Source organism: Carcharhinus amblyrhynchos, chromosome 4 (genome assembly GCF_965287045.1).
Source record: "Carcharhinus amblyrhynchos chromosome 4, sCarAmb.v2.hapA, whole genome shotgun sequence".
Classification (NCBI taxonomy): domain Eukaryota; kingdom Metazoa; phylum Chordata; class Chondrichthyes; order Carcharhiniformes; family Carcharhinidae; genus Carcharhinus; species Carcharhinus amblyrhynchos.
Window position 1 is genome coordinate 131,653,360 of NC_137327.1, and position 15,954 is coordinate 131,669,313.

General features: G+C 45.5%; 1 protein-coding gene across 3 annotated transcripts in view; it reads left to right on the forward strand.

Moving 5' to 3' along the window:
• Positions 1 to 15,954, forward strand: part of LOC145342365 (beta-arrestin-1-like) — a 93,671-nt gene that overhangs the window by 23,861 nt on the left and 53,856 nt on the right. For all 3 annotated transcript variants that reach the window (XM_080187888.1, XM_080187886.1, XM_080187889.1), the window contains exons 3-7: positions 2,115 to 2,145; positions 2,403 to 2,463; positions 4,645 to 4,689; positions 7,902 to 8,098; positions 13,162 to 13,221. In XM_080187888.1, the coding sequence (XP_080044014.1) occupies positions 2,115 to 2,145; positions 2,403 to 2,463; positions 4,645 to 4,689; positions 7,902 to 8,098; positions 13,162 to 13,221 (394 nt within the window). The remainder of the gene's footprint in view (positions 1 to 2,114; positions 2,146 to 2,402; positions 2,464 to 4,644; positions 4,690 to 7,901; positions 8,099 to 13,161; positions 13,222 to 15,954) is intronic.

The following is a 15,954-nucleotide window of genomic DNA, read 5'->3' on the forward strand; positions in this document are numbered from 1 at the left end:
GATCACATGATTCCCACCTCTCTGCTCTGGCTTTGACAAAGACTGTATAGCCATTCCTTTGCCTGTGTTACTGAGATTGTTAATGATCCAAGATTAAGTCTCAGTGTGAGGTTGGAAGTTTGTTTATCCAAGCAGCCAAATTGGTTCCAGTTGACCAGCTTTGGCTTATGCTATGTAGACGGCCTTTGTATAATTCCATTTTGAATTTGGTTTCTGCAGCTCACGGGGACTGTTAGCGAACCCTCAGTGATGATGAGATACAGTTTCCTATAATACTACCAAATTGCTCTGTTGTTTTAAGGGTCATAGCCAGACCTGACTTTAGCCATCTTTAAAAGTAATTGTCCAATTTTAGAATTTAGCCAAATAAAGCCAAGGATATTGTTTACATTATTAACTGCTCTCTTAAGGTGGCACGATAGCACAGTGGTTAGCACTGCTGCTTCACAGCTCCAGGGACCTGAGTTCGATTCCCGGCTTGGGTCACTGTCTGTGTGGAGTTTGCACATTCTCCTCGTGCCTGCGTGGGTTTCCTCCGGGTGCTCCGGTTTCCTCCCACAGTCCAAAGATATGCAGGTTAGGTTGATTGGCTATGCTAAAAAATTGCCCCTTAGTGTCTTGAGATGTGCAGGTTAGAAGGATTAGTGGGTAAATATGTAGGGATATAGAACATAGAACATTACATAGAACATAGAACATTACAGCGCAGAACAGGCCCTTCGGCCCACGATGTTGCGCCGACCAGTTACAAAAACAATGACCCACTAGCCTATACCAATCCCTTTTCGTCCATAAACCTATCCAGAGATCTCTTAAACGCCCCCAAACTAGACGCATTTACAACTGCAGCAGGCAGGGCATTCCAATCCTTCACCACCCGCTGGGTAAAGAACCTACCCCTGACATCCGTCCTGTAGCTACCCCCCCTTAACCCCCCCTTTACAGCGCAGAACAGGCCCTTCGGCCCACGATGTTGCGCCGACCAGTTAAAAAGCGATGACCCTCTAACCTAAACCAATCCCTTTCCATCCGTAAACCTATCCACGGATCTCTTAAACACCCCCAAACTAGGCGCATTTACATATGGGAGTAGGGCCTGGGTGGAATTGTGGTTGGTGCAGACTCAATGGGCTAAATGGCCTCTTTCAGTGCTGTAGGGTTTCTATGATGATTAAGCTGACTTGCTATATTCAATGAGTTACACACACATACATTCAGGTCCCTCTGCTTCCGCACCCTTTTAGAATCTCATCTGCTACATTGTCCAGCCATTCCACCACCTTGTCTCTGACTTTCCAACGTTCTACACTAAGTTCCTCATAATTCATAATGCAATACTGTTCAAATTCAGCTGTAGCAAGTGCAAGTATAATCAGGTTGCATCAGCCTATGGAGAGGAATGTGATGACTCTGATCATCAAATCATTGGAAGATTATTGATCCCTCTGGGAAGATCCAGAGGTAAATAACAGACATACATAGAACCATAGAATTATATAATCCCTACAGTGCAGAAGAGGCCATTCAACCCATCAAATCTCCAATGACTCTCTGACAAAGTACCTTGCTCAGGTCCTACTATCCCCCTGCCCCCTCCTTATCCTTACCCATTTCACGTGGCTAATTCCCCTAACCTACACTGCCTGGGATGCTAAGAGGTAATTTAGAATGGCAAATCAACATCCCCTGCATGTCTTTCAACTGTGGGAAGAAACCAGAGCACCCAGAAGAAATCCATGCAGACACAGGGAGAACGTGCAAACTCCACACAGACAGATAGTGGCCTAAGGCTAGAATCGAAACCGGGTCCCTGGCGTTGTGAGGTAGCAGTGTTAACCGCCGTGCCACCATGCCGCACATCCATGACATAATTTTAGCTGGCAAAGTTTAAGTTGCACAGAAAGATCAAATAGCCTGGTCTATTTACTTTGGAGGAAAGATTTTGAGGGAACATCATGCAGAGAATTGATAGTCCATTTGCTAAGTGACATCTTCGTCTTATGGGATCATTACACAGTGGCTTTTTCTTTCGGTGCAATAGCAGAAATGACACTGTAAGAGTATAGCTGGAAAGTATGTGCTGAGCTTGTAATTATTTTCTTTTCAATTTCCAGAGTCTTCAAAAAGACAAGCCCAAATGAGAAGGTTAGTATCTTCAGGCCCTTGTCTGAGGATTTGATTGACATTTTCACTTCTTCTTTTAACATGATGTTGCTGTCGGTTTCTGAACTACACTGCTCCCATTTGTAGTTTGCATTGCTGACTACTTTAATTCTCTTATCCCTCTCCCAGGAAGAAGGTCTGGGGTAGTTTTGACTTTCGCTATAGTGCCTACTAAAGTATAGGATTGTATAGTGATTTACAGTGCTGTATAAAATAACACTTATTTCCATTATCAACAGATCTCACTATATCTGGGAAAGCGGGATTTTGTGGATCATGTTGACACTGTGGACCCAGTTGGTGAGTAGCGTAGCATTTATAAATCACAATGATTGCTTACTATGTGCATGCATTCCGCTGCACAATGTCAACATACACAAGCAATCGCTAAGGAAACTTGACATCACACTTATAAAATTCAACTTAATCAAACAAATTTCCACTCAATCTTGAATTTGAAAACCATTTTTGATGTGGGTGATAAGGGGAAGTATCTGTCTTCTGTACTATACTCCGTTCGTAATCCAGCTTGGCCTATGGATTGCGTATCCAGCACAGTTGGTTGGATACAGTGCAAGGTGCTTCTCTCTGGCAGCTTAGGGAGCAGCACGGTCACACAGTAGTACTCTCTCACAGTGCAAGGGACCTGGGTTCGATTCCCAGCGTGTGTCACTGTCTGTGCGGAGTCTGTATGTTCTCCCTGTGTCTGTGTGGGTTTTCTCTGGTGTCCTCTCACAATCCAAAAGATGTGTGGGTTAAGGTGCATTGGCCGTGCTAAATTCTCCATCAGTGTACCTGAACAGGCACTGAAGTATGGCCACTAGGGGATTTTCACAGTAACTTAATGTAAGCCTACATGTGACATGAATAAATAAACTTTAACCTCTTAAAGATGCATACAGGCTTTTCTGCATTTTTAAAGTGGTGCAAATTTAAATAATTTCAAAACTTTTGCGTTTTTTTGCTATCAAGGGCTGTGTTATATTACTGTAAACCTACTTGTGACTATAACACATGGATTGAAAATAAATTGGTCTATAACTGTAAGCTTCTTTAGGATCCATGCCACGTTTGGAGCTTGCAATGATCTTAACCTTCCACCAAAATAATGGTGGTGAGTCTAGAAGGTGCTGCTTAAGAGGCCTTGGTGAGTTCCTGCAGTACATCCTATGGATGGCACACACTGCTGCCATTCTGCACCAGTGGTAGAGGGAGTAAATGTTTGTGGAAGGAATGCCAATCAAGTGGGCTCTTTGTCCTGCATGGTGTCAAGTTTTTTGAGTGTTGTAGGAGCTGCGCTCATCCAGCTAATGCACTTGCGGGCTGCTACAATTCATCTTGGCAGAGTCCAGGCAGACAGGACAACCTTGCCATCAGCACTATGTAACCAGCTGCAAAATATATGCGTGCTGATGCTGGTTGGGCTATGTTGTGATGGAAATCAATCAGCCTGCACTAAAATCACACACACTGAGAATGGTTAATTGGGCAATGTTCCCAGCGTCCTCAGTGCCTGTGGACCCAACTGTTGGTAAACACTTTGATGAGTTAGACAATAGTAAAGAAACAATGGGTAATTCTTGCAAATGTTTTGGGAAATTAAATATTTTAATTTCTGTATCACAGCGAGGACAATAAATTGATTGAAATACATTTATTTTGAAAGCTTTCGGCAAAATATCATCCAAAGTTGGCCTGATCCTAATTGCAGCAAGGAGTAAGGGGTGGCATGGTGGCACAGTGGTAAACACTGCTGGTTCACAGCACCAGGGACCTGGGTTCAATTCCAGCCTCGGGTGGCCGGATCTGTGTGGAATTTGCATGTTCCCCCCATGTCGGTGTGGGTTTCCTCTGCGTAGTCCAGTTTCCTCTTACAGTCCAAAGATGTGCAAGTTTAAGGGAGGTGATGACCTAGTGTTATTATCACTAAACTATTAATCCAGAAATTGAGTTATTGTTTTGGGGACGTGGATTCGAATCCCGCCATGGCGGTTGGTGGAATTTGAATTCAATAAATAAAAGATATCTGGAATTATGAACCTACTGATGACCGTGAAACCATTGTCAATTGTCAGAGAAACCCATCTGGTTCACTAATGTCCTTGAGGGAAGGAAATCTGCCGTCCTTACCCGGTCTGGCCTACATGTGACTCCAGAGCCGCAGCAAAGGGGTTGACTCTCAGGCAACTAGGGATGGGCAATAAATGCTGGCCAGTCAGCGATGCCCATATCCATGAATGAATAAGATAAAAGGTTAGACTGATTGGCCATGGTAAATTGATCATAGTGTCAGGGGATTAGCAGGGTAAATATGTGGGGTTGCAGGATTAGGGCCTGGGTGCGATTGTGATTGGTGCGGAGTCAATGGACTGAATGGCCTCATTCTGCACTGTAGGGACTCCATGATGATTGATGAAGTTTTAGCGAATAGATTGTAATTAACTTGGTATTTTAAAAGTTGTACTGATTTATTTCTTTCAGATGGCATGTTGCTGCTTGATCCGGAGTATCTTAAGGACAGGAAAGGTAAAGAGACTGTGTTGGCATGTTTTACTTTCCATGTTTTGACTAATCAGCTGGTTCTGCAATACCTCCAAAGAACATGTTGCCACTGGCCTCAGCATTACCTTCTTCCTTCATATTGTTTCTCCTGCTAAATCCAGTGTTTTGTTGCCACTCTGTGACCCAGTGGTGGCAAAATATTGATGAAAAATGGCTAAACGCTTATGTGATTTTGGTCAGTCACGGCGGCTGCCATCAAGGTAAATTATTTTCCTAGTCATTTACGGAATGTGGACGCCACTGGCTAGGCCGGCACTTATTGCCCATCCTCTAGTTGCCCTTGAGAAGGTGGTGGTGAGCCGCCTTTTTGAACCACTGTAGTCCCTGAGGTGTAGGTGCACCCACGGCGCTGTTAGTGTGGGAGTTCCAGGATTCTAACCCCATGACAGAGAAGGAAATCAGGATGCTGAGTGACTCTAGGGGAAATTCCAGGTGGTGATGTCCCCAGATACCTTCTGCCTTTGTCCTTCTAGATTATAGTGGTCATGCATTTGGAAAGCGCTATCTATGGAGCCTTGGTAAGTTCCTCCATTGCATCTTCAAAGAGTACATGTGGCTGCCACTGTCATTGGTGATGGAAGGAGTGGATGTTTATGAAAAGGGTGCCAATCAAAGGGGCTGCTTTTTTCTGGATGGTGTCAAACTTCTGAAGCGTTGTTGAAGCTTCACTCATCCAGGCAAGTGGACAATATCCCATCACAGTCCTGACTTATACCTTCTAGATGGTGGATAGGCTTTCAAGAGTCAGGAGACCTGCTCTCACAGCCACAGTATTTACATGGCTTTCCAGTTCCATTTCTGGTAAATGGTAACCCCCAGGATATTGATCGTGGGGGTTTCAGCAATGGTGATGCCATTGAATGTCAAGGGGTGATGGTTAGATCCTCTCCTGTTGGACATGGTCATTACCTGGCACTTATGTGACACTAATGTTACTTGCCACTTGTGAGCTCAAGCCTGGATATTGTCCACGTCTTGCTGCATTTGGACATGGATATGGACATACTTAATTGTCTGCCGAGTCACGGATGGTGTTGAACATTGTGCAGTCACAAGCGAACATCCCCATGTCTGACCTTATGATGGAAGGAAGGTCATTGATTGTTAGAGGAATTTGAAATACCCTGGGATTTAAACACAGATAAAGACTATTAGAATCCTGGGATTTAAAACACTAACAAAAACTATTAAAAAGGAGTGACAGAGTGGATTAACTTAGGATGCGAATTTCAGACTGCCTTACAGATATATTTCACAAAGGTATTGTCGGTATAGAAACACATATAACCACAGTTAGAGGAGTTAGACGTATATTTTTCAAAGCATATTATTGAACAGGCATACATCTTGGCTAATGGCACAGGGATCTAAGGCATCATGGGAAATACGTCATTAAAGTGAACCACATTCCTAATGACAATATACCCACAGAAACATAACTTTCAACAGCATGGATACCAGGCAGTTCATTGAATGAGGCATTCAGTCAGCAAGGACAAGCTAGTGGTTCCAGATAGCTCAATGAATAGGCAGAGTCTTCAATTAGATAAGATAGTCTAGAACTGGCAATAGGTAGCCATGGGAAAGTCAGACAGAAATAACTAGAACTTCCTGTCCCCATATTGTCAGAGAATATCTGTAATTAGGCAAGGTATATGACATTTACTAATGATTATTGACCTGCAGTAATGATGATTTGCTCATGGTGAGGGTGGGTAAAATATCTTTTGGAAAATGTATAATCGTAATACCATTATGATGTAACTTCAGAGAAGTGTTGGATCACCCAATCCTTCTCTCCCAGCGTGCATTCATCAGTAAAGAATGTCTTTTACTGGGATATTGTGGTCATGGGTCTTTGTAATAACCTCTGAAAAACACCCTATATTGATGAAGCAGCTGAAGGTGGCAGGGCGTAGGACATTACCATGGAAATCTCCTGCAAAAATGTCATGGAGCTGAGATTATTGACCTCCAATGACGACAACCATCATTCTTTGTCCCAGGTATGACTCCAAACATTGGTGCATTGGTAAGCTTTCCTCTTGATTTCCATTGACTCCAGTTTTGCTAGGGCTCCTTGATACCATATGCTGCCTTGAAGTCAAGGATAGTCACCTCTGAAGTTCAGATCTTTAGTCTGTGCTTGAACCAAATCTATAATGATGATCGAGAGTAGACTTATGGGGTAGTAATTGACCGGGTTGAGTTTGTCCTGTTTTTTGTGTACAGGACATACTTGGGCAATTTTCCACATTGCCAGGTGGATGCCAATGTTATAGCTGTCCTGAACAGCTTGGCTGAGGGCTCAGCAAGTTCTGGAGCACAAGTCTTCAGTACTATTGTCAGAATTTTGTCAAGGCCCATAGCCTTGGAAATATCCAATGCCTTCAGCTGTTTCTTGAGATCATGTGGAGTGAATCGAACTGGCTGAAGACTGACATCTGTAATGCTGGGGACCTCCGGAGGAGGCCGAGATGGGTCATCCACTTAACATTTCTGGCTGCAGATTTTTGCGAGCCCTTCAGCCTTATCTTTAACACTGATGTGCTGGGCTCCCCTATCGTTGAGAACAGGGATATTTGTGGAGCCTCTTCCACCAGTAAGTTTCTTAACTGTCCGCCATCATTCATGACTGGATGTGGCACCACTGCAGAGCTTAGAACTGATCTGTTAGCTCCTGAACTCCTTCAGCCAATCTGAAAACCTGCCAGCTGGGTAAGGTAAAATTCTACCTTCTGTGTCGTAACCTGAGCAATTGCAAATCTCAAGCAGGTTCAACTGTAGACTTAATACTAAAGCAACGAATCCCCATTTACGTTGTAAATTGTTCTGCAACCTGCCAGTTTGTATTGGTCAAGTATTGAGCCAGCCCTAGGTTTGTTGTCAATGTTAATCTCTATGACCAGAACTGTCTTTGATTTCTACTTGATAAAATCAGTTCTTATCTATATTGTAGAAGAATACACCTTAAAACCTGCATGTTTGATCAAGTTTGTTGGTATCCCTTCATGTGGTTTGATGTTGCACCATGTCTGTTAATGACTTGAGTTAGATCTATTTTGGTAAAGAGGCTATATATACAAAAGCCATCAATCCCACAAGTGTAACTCCCAATAAGGTAAAGTATTCTTAATTCACTTGTTTCCAAATTCTCTTTTTCCCTATTTCAATAGCTTATGTGACATTGGCATGTGCATTCCGATATGGGCATGAAGATTTGGACGTCATGGGCCTTAGTTTCCGAAAGGATATTTATTGTGAAACGATCCAGGTCTATCCACCCGTCGCAGACAACAAGAAGCCACTGACTCCACTGCAGGAGAGACTGGCTAACAAACTGAAAGAGAACTGCTACCCTTTCATCTTCCAGGTGTGACTGTAATGATTCCCTCTTGCTATCAAACACAGGGAAACGCGGGTTCCAATAATAGCTCTTGAGGTGGGGAGAGAGGAGGGGAGACAAGATGCCTATAATTACTGGGGTCCCAGATGTCCAGCTGGAATTAGTCGTGGGACATCTTTTACCTGTTTGCTGAGAAGAATGGGGAGAGATTTTCCCCAAAATACTAATTGCCCAAGGGGTGGGAAAACGGGAGAATTTTGGACATTTTTAGTGGGATGGATTCACGTGGTATGGTGTGGGGGGAGGGGGAGGTGGCTAATCCCGCATGAGAGGCCTGAATTAGCATGCTGAGTGGGCCACTGTACATGCCTTGTGCATGAGTTGCAAAAACCCAGCCTGCAGGTGCAGCAGGTGGTCAGGAAGGCGAATGGGTTGCTGGCCTTCATAGCGAGGGGGATTGAATATAAAAGTAGGGAGGTCTTGCTGCGGCTGTATAGGGCACTGGTGAGGCCGCAGCTGGAGTACTGTGTGCAGTTTTGGTCGCTGCACTTACGCAAGGATATTTTGGCCTTGGAGGGAGTGCAGAGGAGGTTTACTAGGCTGATTCCGGAGTTGAGGGGATTGAACTATGAGGAGAGGCTGAATAAACTAGGCTTGTACTCGTTAGAGTTTAGAAGAATGAGGGGAGATCTCATTGAGACGTATAAGATGTTGAATGGGATGGATAGGATAGAGGTGGAGAGACTCTTCCCGCTCAGAAAGGACAGTAGGACTAGAGGGCACAGCCTCAAGATAAAGGGGGGGTGGTTTAGAACGGAGTTGAGGAGGAACTTCTTCACTCAAAGGGTGGTGAATCTCTGGAATTCTCTGCCCGTTGAAGTGGTGGAGGCTGCCTCGCTAAATATTTTTAAGACACGTGTTGATAGGTTTTTGATAGGCAAGGGGATTAAGGGTTATGGGGAGAGGGCGGGAATGTGGAACTGAGCCACGACAGATCAGCCATGATCTTATTGAATGGCGGGGCAGGCTCGAGGGGCTAGATGGCCTACTCCTGCTCCTATTTCTTATGTTCTTATGCCCTGACCTGCCAGGGCCACTGCAATGTCCACCTCCCCCACATCACAGGCTCCCAATCATTGGTTTCCCGCTCTCCGACTTCCCGATGACTTCCCCACCTCCCCCTCCCCACCCCCCCCAAGCCTGGGGCAGCTCCCCATTGCCAGTTTTGACCCCCTCATCCCTGCGTGGCCCACATGATCCTTGCCCCGCAACCAAGGGAACCTCAGATCGCACTCCTCCCTCCCTCTCTCACCAATCTCTAATGTAGAGTGTGCAGCTGTCACACAACCCCCACCTCTCTCCCCCCCACAACCACCACCATCGATTGTCCCCCGAGTAGGTCCCACCCCTTTGGCACTGCCTGATGCCCAGTGTGCAATGTCAGGGTGCCAGGCTGGCACTGCCAGGGGCCATACCATCTCAGGCTTGTTAATGATGTGAAAATGATGATATCCATATAGCAATCAGCCTCACCTGATTTCTGGTGCGAGACTGAATACATTGAAAAGAAGAGCCTGGGAGAGCCGTGGTCAAATGGATGCTGGTCGCAACTTCCATTAATGTTCCCCGTTGATATTTCCTGGCCAGCTCACTACTCAAGCAGCACAGCAAGTTGGAAGAATCACGCTTATAACCTTTCAGTGCTGGGATAATTCAAGTAAATCTTTTCTTTAGCACCTTTTCTAATGCCTCTACGTCATTTTATGATATGGACACCACAATTGTGATCCAAGTACGATTTGGCAAGATTTTAGACAAGTTTAGCACAACCTCGATTCTATGCTTCAGGAAATCAACCCCAGTGCTTTGTTAATTTTATAGCTTTAGTAAATGGTACTGCACCATCTCTGTGAATCTGCACAAGTTCCCTCTGTCCCTCTGCACCATTTAAACTCTTTGATCTGGGTCTTAGCCTGGAAGTGAGTCTTGTGCATTGAGGGTGGCGTTGGTCACTGAGACAGGATATGCCTGCTTTCAGTGGGCGTCCTACCCACAGGCAGGAGAATCTGACAGGGTAGAGGAATCTGGTGTTGAATTTCTCTGAGAGCGGGTGATAACAATGAAAGAAACCTCGGGGAGGAATCAGATGACGAGGGGATTCCGGATTGTGGCAGATCAGATGCTTATCCATGGGCCTGTGTTGAGGGGGCAGGGGTGGGATTTGTGGACATTATCCCGCTAAACTGCCCAGCGAATAAAAGTAGAAGGAATGTCAGGCTTTATTCTAATATTTAAATACTAACCCTCTCCCTGCCAGAGGGTTGTCTCTGATTCTTATCCTGCCTCAGTTGAAACAAGAATTGGGTGGTTTCAGGATGAGTTCAGTGTCTTTTCCAGGTTTTCTACATTTTAATGTGGGCCTGACCCCAGCCCAGCCTGTCACTGAGAGCATAAGACTCAGCCAATGTTTTCTGAGGGGTATATAGAATCATATAATGGTTATGATATAGGAGGAGGCCATTCAGCCCAAAGTGCGTTTTGTATTCATAGAACATAGAACATAGAACACTACAGAGCAGAACAGGCCCTTCGGCCCACGATGTTGCGCCGACCAGTTAAAAAAAAACAATGACCCACTAACCTAAACCAATCCCTTTTCGTCCATAAAGCTATCCACAGATCTCTTAAACGCCCCCAAACTAGACGCATTTACAACTGCAGCAGGCAGGGCATTCCAATCCCTCACCACCCTCTGGGTAAAGAACCTACCCCTGACATCCGTCCTATAACTACCCCCCCTTAATTTAAAGCCATGCCCCCTCGTGCTAGCTTTCTCCATCCGAGGAAAAAGGCTATCACTGTCCACCCTATCTAAACCTCTAATCATCTTATATGTTTCAATAAGATCCCCTCTTAGCCGCCTTCTTTCTAGCGAAAACAACCCCAAATCCCTCAGTCTCTCCTCATAGGACCTCCCCTCCATACCAGGCAACATCCTGGTAAACCTCCTCTGCACCCTCTCCAAAGCCTCCACGTCCTTCCTGTAATGTGGGGACCAGAACTGCACACAGTACTCCAAGTGCGGCCGCACCAGAGTTGTGTACAGTTGCAACATGACGCTGCGACTCCTAAATTCAATCCCCCTACCAATAAACGCCAAGACACCGTATGCCTTCTTAACAACCTTATCTACTTGATTCCCAACTTTCAGGGATCTATGTACACATACACCTAGATCCCTCTGTTCATCCACACTATTCAGAGTCCTCCCGTTAGCCCTATACTCGACACATCTGTTATTCCTGCCAAAGTGAATTACCTCACACTTCTCCGCATAAAACTCCGTCCGCCACCTCTCGGCCCAGCTCTGCAACCTGTCTAAGTCTCCCTGCAAACTATGACACCCTTCCTCACAATCTACCACACCTCCGACTTTGGTGTCATCAGCAAATTTACTAATTCACCCAACTATACCCTCATCCAGATCATTAATAAAAATTACAAACAGCAGTGGCCCCAAAACAGATCCCTGAGGCACACCACTCGTAACCGAACTCCATGACGAATATTTACCATCAACCACCACCCTCTGTCTCCTATCTGCTAGCCAATTCCTGATCCAATTTCCTAGATTACCCTCAATCCCATACATCTGCATTTTCTGCAGAAGCCTACCATGGTGGACCTTATCAAACGCCTTACTAAAATCCATATATACCACGTCAACTGCCTTACCCCCATCCACCTCTTTGGTCACTTTTGGTCTTCCTACCAAAATGTACTGCCTCACACTTAACGTTCATTTGCCATTCACAAGCCTGCTGTGCACATTTATTAAAGTCTTTCCATTTGTCACAGTAAACATTAACCACATCCTGTTGTCATATGCCATTGAGCAGCATGATAGCACTTGAAGGGAAGCATGTCATGCAATCAAGTCTCAGTTTCACTTTGATCTGTAAGCAGAACACAGCACATACAGCTCTGCTGTTGATGTCTTCAAGCTCTCTAACCATGTATATCCATTCTCATGTGCCTAGTTTAAATAAATGAATGCACAACATGTTCTCCTCATCCTGTATGAGTGACTTGTGCCTTTATATCATTGTAAGAACATGACACATCACAATATCTATAACGTGTTACAACTAGATAAGCACATTTTTAAAGGAGTAAATTGCTTCAACTTCCTCTTACCACATCTGAAATAACTCAGAGATTGGTGTAACTTCACCAAATTTAGATTTATTTACATAGTGAGTAACACTCAGAGAAGTACTTCCTCGTCCAGAGTATAAACCCCGAGTGGCAGTAAGTCTGACACTCACATTATGTACACTTGTAGGGTTCCCTGATTGAACAAGTCCTAACTGCCATAATCAGGGAGCTCATATTCTAAGAGGTTCACATCATGGGCCTCACTGAAGTCATTGCAACATGTCTTCTACTTTGTGTGGGAACTGGTACCTTGTCACTCATTATTGTACTCAAGGCCTGTTAAAATCTGAGCAAAATGAATATTTACATCCACCTTATCTATGTCCCTAAGCATTTTAATCTTCCCTTCTTTGGTTAAGACAAGTTTAACTCTGTAATCCTCCACTTACAGATACATAGAAACTACAAGCAGGAGTAGACCATTTGGCTCTTTGAGCCTGCTCTGCCATTCATTTTGATCACAGCTGATCATCAAATTCAATACCCTTCTCCCCATATCCCTTGATTCCTTTAGCCTCAAGAGCTACGTCTAATTTCTTCTTGAAATCCGACAATGTTTTGGCCTCGACTACCTTCGGTGGGAGTGAATTCCACACATTCACCACCCACTGAGTGAAGAAATTTCTCCGTGCCTCAGTTCTAAATGGTTTATCTTTCACCCTCAAACTATGACCCTTAGTTCTGGACTCCCCCACCATCAGGAACATTGTTTCTGAATCTACCCTGTCTATTATAGCTGGTGAGGGTTTTCATTTTCAAAAATAGCCTTGTTGTCACAAGATAGTGCCAATTAAAATGAGCTAGACGTTATTCTATAGCACCAACATCATATTGATATGTGTGTTGCTTTGCAATAATTAATATCTCCGTAGATTCCTGCGAACCTGCCCTGTTCAGTCAGTCTGCAGCCAGGAGCAGAAGATCACCGGAAGGTAAACATACATTTTCTCTCCTGGGAACTTAGGTTGGATGAAAATAGAGCATTCCTATTGATAATAAGGGGAGGCGTAGGCCTAGTAGTATTTTCATTAGATTATTAATCCAGAAACTCAACTAATATTCTGGGAGACCCGGGTTCGAATCCTGCCATGGCATATGGTAGAATTTGATTTAAAAAAAAATCTGGAATTAAGAATCTACTGATGACCGTGAAACCATTGTTGATTGTCAGGAAAACCCATCTGGTTCACTGATGTCCTTTAGGGAAGGAAATCTGCTGTCCTTACCTGGTCTGGTCTACATGTGACTCTTGACATGCTTGACTCTCAATTGCCCTCGGGCAACTGCAGATGGGTAATAAATGTTGGCCAGCCAGCAATACCAATGCTCCACGAATGAATAAAAAAAAATTAGAGATTGTGGGACGAGGATGCAAATTGGGGAAGTTTTTAACTTCCATCTGCTGTAGTGGCTGCACCTCCTTCTTAATGTCAGCATCAAAAAGTCTTAACCATTATCATTGAACCATCAGGTGGGCAACACGACAGCTCAGTGACTATCACTGTTTGCTGTGCAGATACGTGGATTTGGGCCGGTGTCTGCGGGAGTTTGCACATTCTCCCCGTGATTGCGTGGGTTTTCTCCGGGTGCTCCGGTTTCCTCCCACACCCCAAAAAACGTGCTCTTAGGCTGATTGGTGTAACAAATTGTCCCTAAATTAGTCCCCCCTCAATCTTCCCCAATAGGTGTAGACAAATGTCATGGGTAGAGGAGGGAACTCATAATGTTAAATGATGGCGTGGGCTTATTGGGCCGAAGGGCCTGTTTCCCGTGCTGTGTTGTTCTTTGTTTGTTCTTTGTTATCGTTTGACTGTAAATTCCGTAGAGAGGCTCCACCATAGCTCCAGCATATTGGTCAGATGGCATACCAAACTGGTCGGCAGGTTGGGTCTGGAAATACGGGTGTGGTGGAGCAGGAGGGGGATGAGTGTGATGAGCGAATGGGATGCTGGCCTTCATCGCGAGGGGGATTGAATATAAAAGTAGGGAGGTCTTTCTGCGGCTGTATAGGGCATTGGTGAGGCCGCAGCTGGAGTACTGTGTGCAGTTTTGGGCGCCGTACTTGCGCAAGGATATTTTGGCCTTGGAGGGAGTGCAGAGGAGGTTTACTAGGCTGATGCCGGAGTTGAGGGGGTTGAGCTATGAGGAGAGGCTGAATAAATTAGGCTTGTACTCGTTAGAGCTTAGAAGAATGAGGGGAGATCTCATTGAGACGTATAAGATGATGAATGGGATGGATAGGATAGAGGTGGAGAGACTCTTCCCGCTCAGAAAGGACAGTAGGACTAGGGGGCACAGCCTCAAGATAAAGGGGGGGGCGGTTTAGAACGGAGTTGAGGAGGAACTTCTTCACTCAAAGGGTGGTGAGTCTCTGGAATTCTCTGCCCGTTGAAGTGGTGGAGGCTGCCTCGCTAAATATTTTTAAGACGCGGGTTGATGGGTTTTTGATAAGAGAGGGGATTAAGGGTTATGGGGAGAGGGCGGGAATGTGGAACTGAGCCACGACAGATCAGCCATGATCTTATTGAATGGCGGGGCAGGCTCGAAGGGCTAGTTGGCCTACTCCTGCTCCTATTTCTTATGTTCTTATGTGAAGCCAAAGAGTGCGAGGTCAAGTCTGGGGGTCTGGGGGGGTTGTTGGGAGGGGAGGAGAAAAGGTTGAGAGAGATGAGGGTGAGGTCAGGCCTGGGGCAGTGGGTGACGGCGGGGAGGAGGAGAAGGGAGATAAGCGTCAGGTCGGGTCTGAGGAAGCAGGTGAGGATGAGGGGGTTAGAGGGGAGATGAAGGTGAGGTCAGGTCTAGGGCACTGGGTGAGGATGGGAGAAGGGAGATGATGGTGAAGTTGGGTCTGGGGCAGTGGATTAGGGTGGGGGCTGGAAAAGGGAGATGATGGTGAAGTTGGGTCTGGGGCAATGGGTGAGGGTGGGGAAGGGGAGTGATATGATGAGGGTGAGGGTGTTGATTTTGGACTGAGGATTTTCCTGGTCCAAGTGAAAATTTCCCTGAACCATTCCAGAGCAGCCTCGAGCTGTTCCCTTACGGGTCACAAACTGATGGACTTTGCGCAGCACTGTCACCACCTCATCGTTCCTGAAAACTGGCCCCAAACTTGCCTAATGAAGCAGCAGCAGCCACCCCTCCCCACCCCAGTTCCGGCAGACAAATTGTTCCCCCAGTTTTAACCCTGAAGGAAAGTTCCATCAGGCAGACATTGGGCAGAGCACAGCCCAGGCATTTCCTTTCAGTCTCCCCCATCCCTCGCCACTCCCCCACCTACCCCTGCCACACAGTCCCCCCACCCCACCCAACCCTGGGAGCTACACTGGGCCAGTGCACCCCCGACAGTCTCCCCTTGATAGCTTCATGTTTTTGAAAAGCTGTTGTAAACTGCTTACTGATTGTAAGCGTGCGGGACCATGTGGCAGGGAATCCCACTGATCTTACTGAAATTTACTCAAATGTATCAAGGGTGGGAAGCTCAGTTAGTCAGCAGCAAGAGGCCAGGGAAAATCGTACAATGAGGAATTTGCTGACTAGTATCTCATTTTCCATTTCTTGCTGGATTTTGCACTCACATTGCCATCATGGCTTAAGTCTTCAGCCTTTGTGTCCACCGTAAACCAGGGAAAATCATTGCCAGTGTTGTTACAAGCCTCGGTCATTCG